We start from the raw sequence: 16,583 nt of genomic DNA on the forward strand, positions 1-16,583 counted from the left end.
TCCAGAAGATGTATAATGTTTTCTGTACAAAAGTTGGCAGTGCCCTGTTGAAAATAGCAAGACATGGTGAAATCATAGCACAACAGCTGGACAGAATATTCTGTAGTAAAAATCATGCTATGAAGAGTTTTTACTCTTTATTTTAAAGTGACCTATATAATATTTGAACACAAATTCAAGTTTATTAAAAAGCCAAAAATACAGAAAGTAGGAGGCCTCCTTTACCTCTTCCCTCAATCCCGTTCACCTCTCCCAGGGTTGGGAGGTAACTTTCAGTCACTTTCCCATCTATCTACTTTTCCATCTGAAATCACACTATGTAAAGTGTACATTATACTTTGTGGCATTTTGCTTTAAACACAAATGAGATCATGTATAAATATAATTTTACATCTTGCCTTTTCCATTTAAAACTTTGAGCCTCTTCCCTTTTAGTACAGAGAGATCTCCCTCACTTTTTTTAGCTGCTGCATAGTGGTTCCCTTGTCAAAGGCTTCTTTTTAAACCATTCTCCTTCTGATGAGTATTTACGCTGCTTTCAATATTCTGCTATTAAAACCAGTGCCGTAACAAGGACCCTCTCTGTGCTCCTTTGTGCTCATGTACCAATATTTCTCTAGGGTCCACAGCTAGAAGTGCAATCACTGGTTTCCAATGGTAAGTGCATTTTAGAATTATGGTAAATACTGTAACAGTATCCATGAGGCCCCATTTCTCCATACTGTCAGTCACACTGAATATTATCAAAGCTTTAACATTTCTACCAGTCTGATAGGTGAATATTATACTTAATTGTTTTAATAAAACTGAATTATTTGTACTTGGCTGTATATTAATCCTTGATTTTGTGTTGAAAACCTACCATCTTTTGCCTTTTAAAACTCTTTAATGGTACTTTTGCCATAGAGTTTAAAGGTTTTTTTCTTTTGTGGTCAAATTTATCAGCCTTTTGCTATGGCTCTGACTTGACATCCTGTTTATAATGGCTGTCATTCCCCAGGGTTTATAAAAATATTCATCCACATTTTCTTGTAATATTTTCACAATTTATTTTTTCCTACTAGCTCACAATCCATCTACAAGTTATATTGCCATATGTGAGCAAAAGCTTAAATTATAAAACCAGGTGGAAAAACAAAACAAAAAAAAACATGGAAAGAAAAATTTTTTAAAAATACCAAAACAATATCAGTAGTTGTCTTTTGGTAGGGAGATTAGATTAGATGTGTTTTTTTTCCTTTGACTCATTTTTACGTTTCAGATTTTAGATAATATTGGTTATATTTATAAGACATGGTGGCCTTTTATGTTCTTTTTCTGCCCAGGACAGTAACCATCCTTCTTCCCTTTAACCATGTGGTTTGGTGAAGGCTGCCAATCACAGCACTCCACCCTTGGCCACAGACACAGACTCATAACCCAGAGGGCCATCCAGGGTCCTTTGCAGGGATTTCCTTAACTACTGCAGGCAGCAAAGAATTCCTCTGCTCCTGGTCACAAGGCTGATAGGTGTGTGGCCAGAGATGCCTATGATTTGGGTCTAGCTGACCAGATAATGAAACAAGTCACACATACACACAGACACACACACACACACACACACACACAGAAAGGTAGAGGACCACACATCACATAAGCCCTGAATCTAATTTTCCCCAAACTGAGGCCCATCTGTGGTTGAGTTATCCAAACTGATAAATCCCTTCCCTCCTTTTTTATTTTGGGTGAGTGGGGATTTCAGTTCCTTGTACCGGAAGGATCTTAGATGAAAAAAAGCGATAGGAAAAGAAAGATGAGAGCAAAACTTCAGAGATATGAAAATACCATTAGTAGGAAGTAAATATACATCTTGGGTGGAGGCAATCCTCAGTTTATAGAAAGAGATGTTCATACAAATAATACAAAATAGCAACTACTTGGTTTGTAGTCATTAGGGCAACTTATCACCAAAGAGATAACTAGTAAAATAAGATGGTAGCAAATGTTGGCACAGTTTCATAATTTTGCATTCCCAGAAAAGCAGCGAGGGCCAATGAAATTAATGGTGAGGTTGATAGGAACAGAGATGGCAGTCCTAAGATACAGCATGTCACACTGGGTTAGAGGGGATGTCTATATGAGATCCTACATACATTTGTAGGTATACATGTTAGACTCCATTTGTGGATTTTAATAATGAGCATTTGGCTTAATCTCAAACTTAAATCATACTTCGGGTCCATATCTGACATAATGGATCTCAAAAGTCGAAAGACCTTCAAGACTACACCTCATTCATCTTAGAGTTGTGAACCCTGCCAAGATTAGGGGACTGGGGCTTCCCTGGTGGCACAGTGGTTGAGAGTCCGCCTGCCGATGCAGGGGACATGGGTTCATGCCCCAGTCCGGGAAGATCCCACATGCCGTGGAGCGGCTGGGCCCATGGGCCATGGCTGCTGAGCCTGTGCGTCCGGAGCCTGTGCTCCGCAACGGGAGATGCCACAACAGTGAGAGGCCCGCGTACCTCAAAAAAAAAAAAAAAAAAAAAAAATTAGGGGACTTAACTATTCATATGGCAAGTAATCCTCAGATCCGGATTCAAACCCAAGCAGGGGGACTTGACTATTCATATGGCAAGTGATCCTCAGATCCAGATTCAAACCCAAGTCTCTGGGATCCCAGTCCAGTGTTCTTTCCATTGCCTTTCAAGTGCCAATATGAGATGAATAAAATGATCAGGAAACAAACAAAATCTCTCTCTCGTCTACACACACACACACACACACACACACACACACCACACCACACCACCCCAAAATAGCAAATGTGTCACATAAAAAAGAAGTAATTCTATCAGTTTTATGCTCACTAAAAAAAATAATAATAATAAATTGAAAACAAATCCATGTCTCTGGGAGCTATTTTAAAGAACTGTGTAGAAGGTACATTGTGTTGTTAAAGAGGGTTTGAGTTAATTGCTCATGGAAGAAATATTTATCTGGGTGGAGGTTTATGCTTGACTTACACAGGCTTTCAGCCTGAAGGGTGTAATAGCTGAGTGATTCTCTAAACCTTAATCTATTTTTCATACGGTGAGATGACAGTCATCATCTGAAATCTTTTTTTTAAGTTTCCCAGAAGTGTGGAAAAGCTAACTTAATCTTACTTTTATAACTTGTTTAAAGGGCAAATTTTTACTTTTAGTTTTAAAATAATTTTTGAAAGGAGCTGCCACTCTCAAGGAATCCATCTATTTAAGGTTCTCAAGGACATAAATGAGCTCTTGTGGGAGGGTAGACATTTGTTATATTTCTGCCCTGGTTATGGTTATCCTTGATGATTTGGGGAGTGTGATTATTCTTTTTCTGACTCTTGAATTTTTAAAAATTGAACAAAATGTTAAATTGAGCCTTATTTTCTTTGTACAATTTCTTAGTACATGTAAAAAAAAATGCTTTGGGTATCTTTGGGGCTCAGAATTCAAAGGTTTGAGAATCATTTAGGATCAGAAGAAACCAGGCACGAGGCAGGCAGTTGCTCTATGGTTGTGCGGTGGCGTTTATTTCAAAGCCCATCCTCTGTCTTCCTCATCAGTGCTTCTCAAACTGTTCAGCCAAAGCATGCAGGATGCTGAGAATTGATCCTATCCAAGGGAAAAAGATAGAGTTCATTGTAATGCTTGAAACAGCCCGCTGCTGCAAGTTTCAATCACCTTTTTTTTTTTTTTTTTTGCAGTACGCGGGCCTCTCACTGCTGTGGCCTCTCCCGTTGCGGAGCACAGGCTCCGGACGCGCAGGCTCAGCGGCCATGGCTCACGGGCCCAGCCGCTCCGCGGCATGTGGGATCCTCCCGGACCGAAGCACGAACCCGTGTCTTTTCATCGGCAGGCGGACTCTCGACCACTGCGCCACCAGGGAAGCCCTTCAGTCAACTTTTACATTATGATCCGTACTGTTCTTAGGTTTGTTTTAATATATTTATTTATATTAAATATAATATGAAATATTATATATTCGAGAAATACATAATAAATTTTAATAAATTTAATTACAGATCATTATCAATAAATATAATAAGTTACAAATAAGAAATTAAATATATTAAATAAATATTAAATATAAATATTTACTTCTTTATATTAAACTTCCAGCACTCTCTACCCCCTCTTCTGCTTTATTTTCCTCTATAGCGCTTATGGCATCTATGCAATCACAGAGTTCACTTATAGTCTTTGGTGGTTGTCTGCTCTCCCCCCAGTGAGGCTTATTTTGTTCGCTGCTGCACACCAGTGTCAAGAACAATGCCTGGCATTTAGCAGGGCTCAATAAATACATATTGAATGAATGGTGGCGTGTTTTAAATGATGTTAAACCAGATTCTCTGGAAGACGTGCCTTCTGTGTCCCATGACTTAGAGGCACACCTCATCCTCAGTGACAATTGTTCCCGGTACTAGAAGTAAAAATATGTTATGTTTGGGGAACAGAGGACAGGGAAGCAGCACCGGCTCCTCCCCCCGTGCCTGGCATCACGAGACATTTCTTGACTTCTGAGCCATGAGTGCCATGAGCAGTGCTCCATGAGCCCATGTAATGACATATTTCTTTTTTTTTTTTTTTTTTTGGTACGCGGGCCTCTCACTGTTGTGGCCTCTCCCGTTACGGAGCACAGGCTCCGGACGCGCAGGCTCAGCAGCCATGGCTCACGGGCCCAGCCGCTCCGCGGCATGTGGGATCTTCTCGGACCAGGGCACGAACCCGCGTCCCCTGCATCGGCAGGCGGACTCTCAACCACTGCGCCACCAGGGAAGCCCTGACATATTTCTTGATTCCTGATGAATCAGGTAATTTGAGTTTATTTCTCACTATATGTGCTCTGATTTCATGAGGTTGGTCTGCAGTGGCCTGAATTTGCCTGGATAATACTGGTCTCCCTGCCCACCTAGATCCTTCTCTTCTCTCAAAGCCCAGCTTGCACCAAACCTCTTTTGTGACATTAGCCTTAACTTAGTGGTCCCAATATCAAGGTCAGTCTTTTTCTCCTGCTCAGAGGGCAGTGTCTTGGGCCCAGTGAAGCCAGGGAATGGATGTGTGTGGGCTCCACTGAGGTGGCCTAAGAGAAAGAACAAGTTGATTTCAAAGTACATGTAGCAATTTTGAAAGAAAGTACAATGGTGTAAATTAGTACCTCTTCCACTAAACCACAAACACCAATCAGGAACTCATTTCACTCCTCTGTCTTTCCTCTCAGTTTTCAGGAAAACACTTACTTTCCATCATCTATGACAGTTTTAGACATAAAAAGCTTACCTTTGGCCTGCCCATAGCCCCTTGATAAGATGTAGTTGGGCTTTAAATGCAGGTTCTTGTAGTCACTGACAGTTCTGAGCTTGCTAAAAGAGAGCTACCTTGTTATTCTTTGACAGCACCCCCAAAATACCTTGTTTATACACCACCATCAATACATTTAATGTAACAAGCCCTTATATAGATCTTCCTTGTTCCAGGCACTCTTCTAAGATGATTACACATATTAACTCATTATCCTACAAAACAACTTTACTATTAGGAAGGTTCTACTATTATCCCCATTTTACAGATGAGGAAACTGAGGCACAGAGGGGGTGAGTAAAGGCATATAGCTGGTAAATCCAGAACCGGGATTCAGACCCAGGTACTCTGGCTCCTGAGACCACGTGTTTAACCATTAGCCCACTTGTCTCACCTTTGTTCTTCTCCACCAGCCTCCCTGTACCTATCAGCCAACCCCTTGCCTCTGATCTTTATTCTTCCTGGTCAGAGAAAGACCCTGCTGCCTTTTTCTAAAATCATCCCTCAAATGGATCAAGGTAAATTTCTTGCAATTGAAATGAAATCATTTCAGTGACCTTCATTCTTCACACACACTCACTGATACTGATTAGTTTACTTCTTGGCTGACCTCTGCTGTTCCATGCTTTGATCAAACACAACTATCTCTTAAAATGCTCAAACCATTTTCTTTTCTCTCTCTGAATTCTCCAGTGAAATGTTGACAAGTGGAAAGTTCAGCCGGAAAATGCCTTGATCTGAATGAAGTTTGGGGAAGGTGAATCCAGTGCTGATGGTTGGAGGGGGTCAGGGCAGGGTGTGTTCTTGAGAAACTGGGTGTAGAAAGCTTGTTAGAAACTTTCACTTTTGTGGTCATGAAATTCTGTAGGAGCTTTGGGAATGGAAAGGAAGGCATGGATTCAAGAGGCATTTCAGAAAGATCAATGGATTGGACTTGTGGGCAACTGCCTCTAGGAATAAGGTAGAGAAAGGAGTGAACATGATACCGCTATTTTGGGCCTGAATGATTACAATGAGAGTGTCGTTACTTGAAATAGGCCTATCAGGAAGCTACTCTGATTCAGGAAGAAGAAAAAGTTCATTTTAGAATTTTTGTCCTCATCCCACTGGAAATGTTCAACAGTTGGAAGACATCATAAGTGAGCATTTAATGAGCTGCCTTCAAGTGTCTAACAGGGCACATGATGTTAAATCTCCTACAGTAATTACCATGAAAGGGAGCTGAGGGTGAGGTCATCTTTTTACACTGGCCTCATGGAGGCACCTGCCAGAATGTGTGGTGAGTGAGATCCTCCCCAGCTCTCAGCTACAGAGGTGGAATTTGGCTTACGATTTGAATGTAAAGGACACGGCTTACCATACAGCCTAACCCCAAACAGTAGCAAATGACTTTTCTTTGTCACACCTAAAAATCCTTAGAAAGTGACAGTGCCATTAGTTATGTGGCGAACCGGTTATGTGTTTGGTTTCCACACTTGATCTTACTTCGTATTAATTTTTACAATAACAAACTCAAGTAATCTTGAACCCTCGCCCCGGTTTGTTTCTCCAAAGGCCCGGACAGTGCCAGCAGTCTACACATTGAATGGTGAGAACCGAAGGCTTCTTGAAATTTAGCCTTATAATCAGGCACTCAAGGTAAAAATGAAGAAATAAAAGCTGCAAGACTTAGCACAGCGCCAAGAGAGCTCAATAGGAAGGGCCTAGAATGGTGTGTTCAAGGAGACGGGAGAGATTGGCGGGCAATGTCCTGAAACAGTACTTCAACAATCCAAAGGAGTCTGATGATTCAGGTTAGGAATTAACGCCAAATCTCGGGTTGGTACACCTTCCCCGATTTCATATAAGCTCAAGAGTAGTCGCCTTGCCCGGCAGAAACCATTAAATGACTTGCGGCAAATCTCTTCCTTCAAAAGTCTGACGTTGACCGCCAACCCTACTTCCAGCCAAGTCGATCCTCCTCCGTCCAAAGGGGATAAGCAGCCACGGGTTAGCGTGGGCCCTTGCGGCTGGGCCGACCGTTCGGAAGCACCCGATTTTCGGAGGCTGTGGGATGGAAAAATAAATCCAGTCCGGGTTTTGTCTGCGCGGGGCGACCGGAGGGCTGCGAGGAATGGCTCGCGAAGAGGGGGGCGGTAGTGGAAAATACACAACACAAACAGCTCGCGCCGGGGCACGGCAGCTGTAGGCCCGGAGCGCGCGGGCCCGATCGCCGGCCGCATGGAGCGAAGCGCGGCCCGCGGCTCCGGGGCGGCGGCGACGGCGGCGGCGGCGGCAGCGCGCCGCTCGCTCACACCCACCCCCGCCCGCGGCCGCCGCGCCGCCCCGCCGTAGCCGCCGGCCGCCGGCGTCCCCACGGGCCGGTCCAGCGAAGGCGGCGCCCGCGCTTCTGCAGCCAGTGGCAGCCGGCGGCCCGGGGAGGCGGCCCCCGCAGCCCCCCGCAGCCCCGCGCCCCGGGCGCCTGCGACCACAGCGGCCGCCCGGGGAGGAAGAGGAGGAGGAGGAGGAGGACGAGGGGGGAGGTGACAAACTCCGGCTCGGCGCGGCGGCAGGCAGCCCGCGGTCAGGCATGCAGGCGCGGCGTCTAGCCAAGCGCTCCAGCCTGGGCAGCCGCCGGGGGAACGCCGCGCTGCAGCCGCCAGGCCCCGCGCCCACCCGGGAAGGCGCGCTGCCCGGGCTCCCGCCCCCCGCCCCGGCCCCGGCCCCGGCCCCGGCGCCGGCTCCAGCCCCGGCCCCGGAGAACTGGAGGCCGCCACTGCCGCCGCCGCGCAGCGCCGGGACCGGCCCCCCTCGGGCCGCCGGGGCCGCCGCCACCTCGTCTCCGGTGCTGCTGCTTCTGGGGGAGGAAGACGAGGACGAAGAGGGCGGGAGCAGGCGGCGGAGGGGGCTCGGGCGGGTGCAGGCGAAGCCCCGAGGGGGCGCGGAGGAGGAGGATGACGACGAGGAAGACGAGGACGAGGAGGTGGTCGTCGAGGTGGTGGACGGCGACGACGACGACGAGGACGGCGAGGAGCGCTTCGTGGCCCTCGGCCCCGGCCGCCAGCTCCCCAAGGGCCCGGGCCGGGGAGCACTGAAGGTGCGTGCGGGTTGCGGGGACTAGCGCGCGCGGGACCCTCCTGCGCGGTGAGGGGACGGGCCCGGGGGCCCGGCGCGGAGCGGGATGAGGCCGGTACCGGGAACCGCAGAGGCCGGGCCGGGAGGGGTGTGTCCGGCGGCCCGGGCGGCCGCGCGGGTAGAGCTAGGGGGCTGATGAGCTCACCGCTCGGGCCCCAGCACCTTCACCGGGCCGCCGCTCCCACTTTCCTCCAAGGCCGAGGCGGGCGTGCTGTCTGATGTGGGTGCGGGCAAAGGACGCTTCTCCCGAGCGAGGCGGGGAACTTGGCGATGGGACGAGGTAGGCGCCGGTCTGCGCCCGGTGGGGACGGGCGAGGTAGGGAGGCAGTGAGGTTGTAGTCCTCCCCGAGGAAGCACGAGTGGCCCCCTTCCCCTTACTCTGAGGACTAGACAAGCTCATAGGAACTAGCAAACAGCTTCTCTTGTCAATCTCTCAACCCCTCCTGCCTCCAAGAACAATTGTGGATGAGTTTCCGTCAAAAGCGCCTGTGAGGGAACCGGTAAACCCAGAACAGCAAAAAACCAAGTCCCGGTGTATACATGCATTTTGCTGGCAGCTTTTGGCAATGCCGCCCCGCCCACCCCGCACCCGCGGCTTAAAACTCGACATTGTTTAGCACTGGGGTTTTTCCCCCCTCCTCAACATAGAAAATGGGAAAAAAAATAGGAAACCAGAGAGAGTGGGGGGAATTTGCCATTTAAAATAGACGTGAGTTTCTGCTGAGATTTCAAGCAAAGGCCCTTGTGTACTGAAGCACCGAGAGATCTTTCCGTTTGTGTATCTTCAGGAGATAAGGGCTTTATTATTACACAACTGACTGGCTGGGCTTTCAGGCGTGTGATTGGCCAAAGCAAACCACGTTGAGGTTCCTGCACAGTGTATGTTGCTAAGAAGTTTTGAGGGCAGCAAGTGGGAAGCAGTGGAGTGAGTGATTTTTCTGAAGAGTGGTGCTTAAAATCAACTGGATCAAACTATTGATAGGAGTTTTCAGAAGATATTGGTATTTCAGGAAGAAAAACACATAAACAAATGAGCTTACTAGTTAGAGACTATGAAAAAAAAATTTTCAGGGGCTTGTAGAAAAAAGTCAGCTCCTCAAAGCATGAAACTGCAGTTCCAAAGAAATGTTAAACATCAGCATTTAGAATAGCCCCAGAGTAGACTTGGGCACAGATTTCTTTCCTAGACCACCCTGGAAATACCAGCTCTGGGAGTGAGAAATTTTCAGCAAGTAGTCATTTGGGATGATAGTTTTTGACAGTTGCTTGTTGGAATCCAGACCATGACCACCATCATTACCGTGGTCTAATAAAAAGCCCGCATTGTATGGCTACAGGATATAACTGGGTTTGGAATTAAATCACATGACATCAGTGACATTAAGGAACAAGAGTAGTGACTCCTTAGCATTTTTGTTCAGAAATACTGAAAAGATGTCTTGTGGTTTGGACAGTGGTTGCACAGTTTGTGATAGAAAAATTGATTATAATTTATGGTCTGTGCTCAAAGCAAACTCAATGTAGGAAAAAAAAATCAAATCTATAAAAATAAAAGAACTAGGGTGTGATCATTCACACTATCAGAAAAGATTTTTCACATCTCCGAGCAAATTTCTGCTTAATTCTTTCAAAAGGGGCTTCATTTTATATTGTTGTGGTTTGCCCATAACTTTTCAGGAATTTATATATTGAGTAGTTTGAGGTATAATTTTTATAATCTTTTACTGCTTTAAAGCCGTCTTGACACTGCATCTGAAGAGGTATTTCTGATGAATAAAATAGTATCATCTTATTCTAATGCCTATATTAATGTCAATATCTTATATATATTTAGGCATTCATTTATTCACATATTTATCAAGCACCTAATATGTGCCAGGAACTATTCTAGAACACAGCAGTAAGCACCTTCCAGATGCCCACATCCAGCAAGAGAAGCCAGAGCAACAAGCAACCAAACAGACAAATAAATAAGCATGGCGCTTGAGATTGTGATGCATGCCATGAGGGAGATAACGATATCTCAGTGTCTAGGAGGAAGGAGACAGCTTGTAGGGAGAAGGCCTCTCTGAGGAGGGGACATTTGATCTGAGATTTGAGACGTGCAACTTGGGAAGATCTTACCAGAATAACAGTTGCAAAAGTCTTGAGGTGGGAAGAAGGAGAAGAGGATGAGTATGGCTGGAACTTGCTGGAGATATGTCAGGGAGGCAGGTAAAGGCCAGCGACAGAGCGCCTGGTATGTCAGGGAGGCAGGTAAAGGCCAGCGACATAGAGCCTGGTGGACCTTTTTAAAGTAGAGTAAGAAGTCTTTGGAAAGTTTTAAACATACAAAATGGTTTGTATTTTTAATAAGGTCATGCTGTGTGGAGTATAGAGGACAGCAGGGAGGAGCAGGGGTCCAGTTAGATGGCGATCGTTGAAGTCCACATGAGAGGCGAGGGCGGTTTGGACTAGGAGTGGAGTTAGAGAGGAGGGAACAAATTCAGGATCGATTGTGAAGACCCACCTGCAATAACTTGCTGATGGATTACGTGGCAGGGGGGAGGGTGACAGAAAGAAGGCAATGCAGGATGAGGCCCCAGTGTAAAGGTTGGCCAAATGTGCCATTTGCTGAGATTGGGAAAACTGGGAGAACAACAGACTTTTGCGAAGAGAAAAATCAAGTCTTCTGTTTTGGGCATGTTAAGTCTGAGATGGCGCTTAGACACCGGCATGGAAACTTCAAGTAGGCGGATGGCTGTAAGGTGTGGAGCTGAGAGGAGAGGCCACAGCTAGAGAGAGAAATGTGGGAGATGTGTCGATGTCATTTAAAGCTGGGGATGAGAAAGAGAGTGCAGCAGGCCAGAGGACAGCCTTGGGCCAGACTCTGGGGCTAGCACTGTTGAAGTTTGGGTGTGGGAGGAGAAGCCAGCAAAGACGATAGAGAAGCAGCAGCCAAACATGTCAAAGGAAAACTAGAAAATGGAAAGTCCATTTAGATCCAAAAGTAGGGAGTGATGAACTGTGTTGAATACCACTGGGATATGAGTAAGATAAGGACAGAGACATATTCATTTGGATTCGATAATATGGAACGTATGGGTATCCGTAACCAAAGAATGTGAAGTCAGGGATGCGACCCAAGTGGGCTGAGCAGTGAGTAGAGGCAAAGGACATAGTGAAAAACTCTCTTGTTGGAAAGGAGAATAGAGAGAAGGGGGAGAGAGCATATGGTTCAGATTTTTTTTAAGATAGGATACTGTAGACTCTAATGTAGTGACTACAGCATGTTGGGAATGATCTTTTGTGTGTGTAGGAAGTGTATTTGTTTTCTGTTGCTGTGTAACAAAGTACCACAAGCTTTTTGGCTCACAACCATTCTCCCGCTATCTGTGGGTTAAGAGTCAGGGCCAGGCTTGGCTGGGTCTGCTGATGAGTCTCACAGGGCTGCAGTCAAACTGTTGGGTGGGCTGTGGTCTCTTTGGGAGGCTTGACTGGGGAAGAATTCAGGTTGTTAGCAAAATTCATTCCCTTGCATCTGTAGGTGTGAGGATCCAGCTTCTTGCTGCCTGTTACCTGTAGGCTGCCCTCAGCTCCTAGAGCCCCTCTCCCCCAGTGCCTCTCCCCCACCCCACCTCTACTCCTGCAGTACTTTATTACATGGTTTCCTCAACATGGCCTCTTACTTCATCAAGTCAGCAAGGAGAATCTTAGCCCCTGTCTGCTGGCAAGATGGAGACTCATATAAGGCACTGTAATCACAGGAGCAGTACTCCATCATCTTTGCCATATTCTATTGGTTAGAAGTGAATCATGGGTTCCACCCACACTTAAGCGGGGGGGGAGATACGCAAGGGCATGAATACCAAGAGGTGAGAATCATCGAGGGTTACCTTGGGGAGGAACTGAAGATGCAGAGAAAAGAGGGATGAGTTCAGGAGGAAGGTCCTTAGAAAAGTCACAGGGCAGGGGACCTGGAAGCCAAGTATAGGGATTGGTCTTTGACAGAAGCAAAGACCCTCCTTCCATTGAATTAGGGAGAAGGTAAAGAAAGTAAGTCCAGATGTGGGTAGTTGTATATTGGACGGTGGTCAGATGAAGTAGTATTCACCTGATGGCTTCTGTTTTCCCCCTGCAGCAGGAGGGAAGGCCATCAGCTGAGAGCAAAAGAGATTTGGGATAAGAGCTAAAGCCAGGAGGTAGTGTTGTGGGAGAGCGGGAGGGCAAGTGTACCAGGGAAGTCAAATAGAGTTGCTAGACAGTGTCAAGGGCCCATCTGATGTTTGTGGTTCTACTTGTACAGTATAAGCAGTCTGTCTGGGTATGTGATTTTCCCCACCTTCATTCCATTGGCTCAAGCATAGAGTGATAGTAACAAACAGAATGCTAGCTGATGTTTATTAAGCTATTTAATTCCTATGCTAGTGAAAGTCTAAGTGTACAGTCTCATTTAAACTTCATTACATATCCCTGAGTCAGGCATTATTATATCATCCTCATTTTACTGAAGTGATAAGCAGTTTACTTAAAGATACATAGGTGTTAGGTGGCAAAGCAAGATTTTGAGCCCTGGGCAGTCTCACTCCAGAGCTAGGACCATTAGGCCTTACACTTCACGGTCTCTTGGAGACAAAGCAGAGAGCTGGATTCAGCAGAGATGCACTTTAGCCAGGTGGGTGAGCGATGACAAGAGAGAGAACACACTGTTGACGAAGTTGGTACTGCTGTGACTGTAATGATGGACTATGGGATGTAAGAAAAGTAAGGGCAGGAAGGAGCCATGGGCTGGTAAAAAAGTCAGGGGTCAGTGGATTGGAGAAAACAAAGAGGAATCAATAAAATCATTGAAAGAATGGGAATGAAATGCAGGACAACTTGGGTTCCAAGGTGATGTTAATATGAATGAATATTTGCTGAATACTTATAAGCCAAGAACTGCACTAAATAAATGCTTTCTATGAAGGAGGATCTTCTGAGAAATTATGATTTGGGAATCAGTATTCTCCAGCTGAGTGTACTGACTTGGATGTGAATTAGCACACCTGAGCCTTCATGGTCACAAGCAGAGCCCTGGTTCACATCGATAGCCTGTGCTTTTAATCTCCCTCTATTTATTTGTGATGTTTATGCCCATTTATATCCAGGAGTATTTGGGAAGGCTGAGGAAATAGAGGAATAGATGCTACTAAAGTATCTGAGATGCTTGATTACTGTAATGGCTGCTAATTTGGGCTTTAAATGAGACAAGAAGACAAACTTGGTATTACACAGTTTTCAATTTCTGATCGAAGAAGCTTACATATTTATGGGCAGTGGTAAGATTCCACACCCCCCAAAAAAACAAAAAAATAGCCTCCTGGGCCCTTGAATGAGGAACACCAGGTAAATAGTATCTCCAACCAGAGCTTAGTAATAAAGTTTAAAAAAAAATAAATAAAATACAAGGACACTGTCAAACGGAGGAAGGATTCTAAAATAAGTTGCTACTCAGTGAAGGCAAAACAGTAGGAGGCTGAGACAACTAGGCTCAGGACTGTGTTCTGCGATGCCGTGTATTAGTTATGGACAAGAGCCGGAGAGTCTGAAGGGATTGATAATGTAGTGTCATAATAAGGTTAGGAGAAACCTAGACCTGAAAGACCGCTGTTAGTTCTATCAAGAGTTCATCTATTGGAAAACTGGGGAGAAAGTTTTTTTTTTTTAATTTTTAAAATACATTTATTTATTTATTTATTTTGGCTGCATTGGGTCTTCGTTGCTGCGCGCAGGCTTCCTCTGGTTTCGGTGAGCAGGGGCTACTCTTCTTTGCGGTGTGCGGGCTTCTCATTGCAGTGGCTCTCTTGTTGTGGAGCGTGGGCTCTAGGCACCCAGGCTTCAGTAGCTGTGGCTCGTGGGCTCAGTAGCTGTGGTGCACAGGCTTAGTTGCTCCATGCGGCATGTGAGATCTTCCTGGACCAGGGCTCGAACCCATGTCCCCTGCATTGGCAGGCGGATTCTTAACCACTGCACCACCAGAGAAGAACAAGGGAAGAAAGGTGTTTTTTTTTGTTTTTTGTTTTCTTTTGCGGCACGCGGGCCTCTCACTGTTGTGGCCTCTCCCGTTGTGGAGCACAGGCTCCGGACGCGCAGGCTCAGCGGCCATGGCTCACGGGCCCAGCCGCTCCACGGCATGTGGGATCTTCCTGGGCCGGGGCACGAACCCGTGTCCCCTGCATCAGCAGGCAGACTCTCAACCACTGTGCCACCAGAGAAGCCCAGAAGAAAGGTTTTTAAGTGAGATAATATATGTCAAAGTGCCCACTTTCAGTGCTTAATAAATATTAACGGAGGGGAATCTGTTTCATGTGTGCCAGCTCTTTGGGGTGGTTAGCACATCTATTAGACTGTCTCTGGGCTATCAGATGGCTTTAAGAAGCCTTTGGCAGGGACCAGTGCAGCAAGCACTGAATTCCAGTTTGCTGATAAGTATGTGTGTTGCAAATGGTCTGCGTTGGCTCGAGGGGAAGGCATGTGCTTCTGATACCAGGCAAAGTTGTCATTCACTGAATTGTCGACTGCCAGACTTGGAAGGGAAACAGAGATTATCTGGTAACCCAACACCCTCTTTCGACTGCTCAGTACACCTGGGACCAGGGAAGGTGAAATGCCTTGTCTGGCTAGGGCTGCTTAGCAACTTAGGTGGGACCAGGATTAGCACCCTGGTCTGCCAAACCCCAAGTTCTCGCCCTCCTTGCTGGGTTAGTGCTTTGTTCCTGGAATGATCTGCAGTTAGTTCGCTCCGTTAAGAGTTGTGGTGAGAGAAATCACAGTTTCCTGACGTGATCTACCACTCACTGCTTATCAACTTCTATTTTTGGAATGCTCTTCCCTCCTAAAGTACCTCAGGGAGAGGTGGTCTCATTTCCGGCTGTGGGAGGTGGGCAGGACCCTCTGTGAATCCTGTCCAGGTCAGTCCCCGTCCCTGTGCAGTTCCCAAGGGACACGTGTGCTCAGAGGATGGTAGAAAATGGCCAGTGAGCCCCATTTCATTGTGAACGGAGTTCCCTTCATCTCTGGCTTGGTGTGCCTGGTAGACTGGCCTGGAAGACGTAGTTTATACTCAGCCCTTAACTAGGGCCTCTCCTCCTCCACCAGATTTGACTGCTGGTTGAGCCTGCGGTGCCCCATAGCACAAGGGTTAGAAAAGGAGGAAGAGCGAGAAGTCAGCCCTGCCTGGAATCCCCTCACCTGAGCTTAGAGAGGAGGAGCTTAGTGAGGGATGTCCTTGACCTCTGAGAGCCCCCGGAGCCTATTCATTGGTAAACGTGTCCTGGTCACATTACCCTGTCTTCAGAGGAGTGGGAGCCTTTCCCTGCCCACTACAGTGTGCGCAGTCAGAACTTCTGGTCTGCACACAGCAACCAGTCTTGTACCATGGCTTGATACAATGTCTGCTAAAGCTGAGGAAACTTGACCTTTAATTGTCCTGTCCCATCTCTATTAAGGTAAATGCACGGTTTCCATTAGACTTTCTGAAATATTTGAGAATACTTGAGACCCTTATAGCCAACCTTCCAGCCTAGTCGAATCTCTGAAATAAGAATGATTTTCTGGGCTTCCCTGGTGGCGCAGTGGTTGAGAGTCCGCCTGCCGATGCAGGGGACACGGGTTCATGCCCCAGTCTGGGAAGATCCCACATGCTGTGGAGCGGCTGGGCCCGTGAGCCATGGCCACTGAGCCTGCGCGTCCGGAGCCTGTGCTCCGCAATGGGAGAGGCCACAAGAGTGGGAGGCCTGCGTGCCGCAAAAAAAAAAAAAAAAGAATTATTTTCTTTGGGTTTGCTGTCCATATTTCTGGTCATTCCCTCAGGAGATGTTTATTATGGGCCATTACTTGCCATGTTCCTGATATGCATGTGGGAAACAGCAGTCAGTAAGGCCGACTTCCACTTCTGGGGAGCCTACAGCCTGGCAAATCCCTGCCAGGTTGTCGATAAAGAAGTTCAAAGCCCCTTTTCCTCTTTATCCCCAAGATCAAGGTTACATCTGCCCAGAGACCTTGCTTGGCTACCACAGTTTGGGATGTAATTTTGATATATATCCTAAAACATTTGTAGCCAGTCTATATGAAGAAGATTATATGGGCTGGCCAGGAGGTCATTCCTGAATAGCTAGTCAAAGGATGAGTTTAGATCACCAAA

At 46.6% G+C, this 16,583-nt stretch overlaps 1 protein-coding gene across 4 annotated transcripts in view; it reads left to right on the forward strand.

The window, feature by feature from the left end:
* The first annotated feature begins 7,782 nt into the window (after positions 1-7,782).
* Positions 7,783-16,583, forward strand: part of ZNF704 (zinc finger protein 704) — a 217,710-nt gene continuing 208,909 nt past the window's right edge. For all 4 annotated transcript variants that reach the window (XR_014291541.1, XM_082600715.1, XM_082600716.1 and 1 more), the window contains exon 1: positions 7,783-8,384. Coding sequence is in view for 3 of the 4 variants with exons in the window: in XM_082600715.1 (XP_082456841.1) it covers positions 7,878-8,384 (507 nt within the window). In the remaining variant the exon portion in view is untranslated. The remainder of the gene's footprint in view (positions 8,385-16,583) is intronic.

Source organism: Mesoplodon mirus (genome assembly GCF_964341445.2).
Source record: "Mesoplodon mirus genome assembly, chromosome: 16".
Lineage (NCBI taxonomy): Eukaryota > Metazoa > Chordata > Mammalia > Artiodactyla > Ziphiidae > Mesoplodon > Mesoplodon mirus.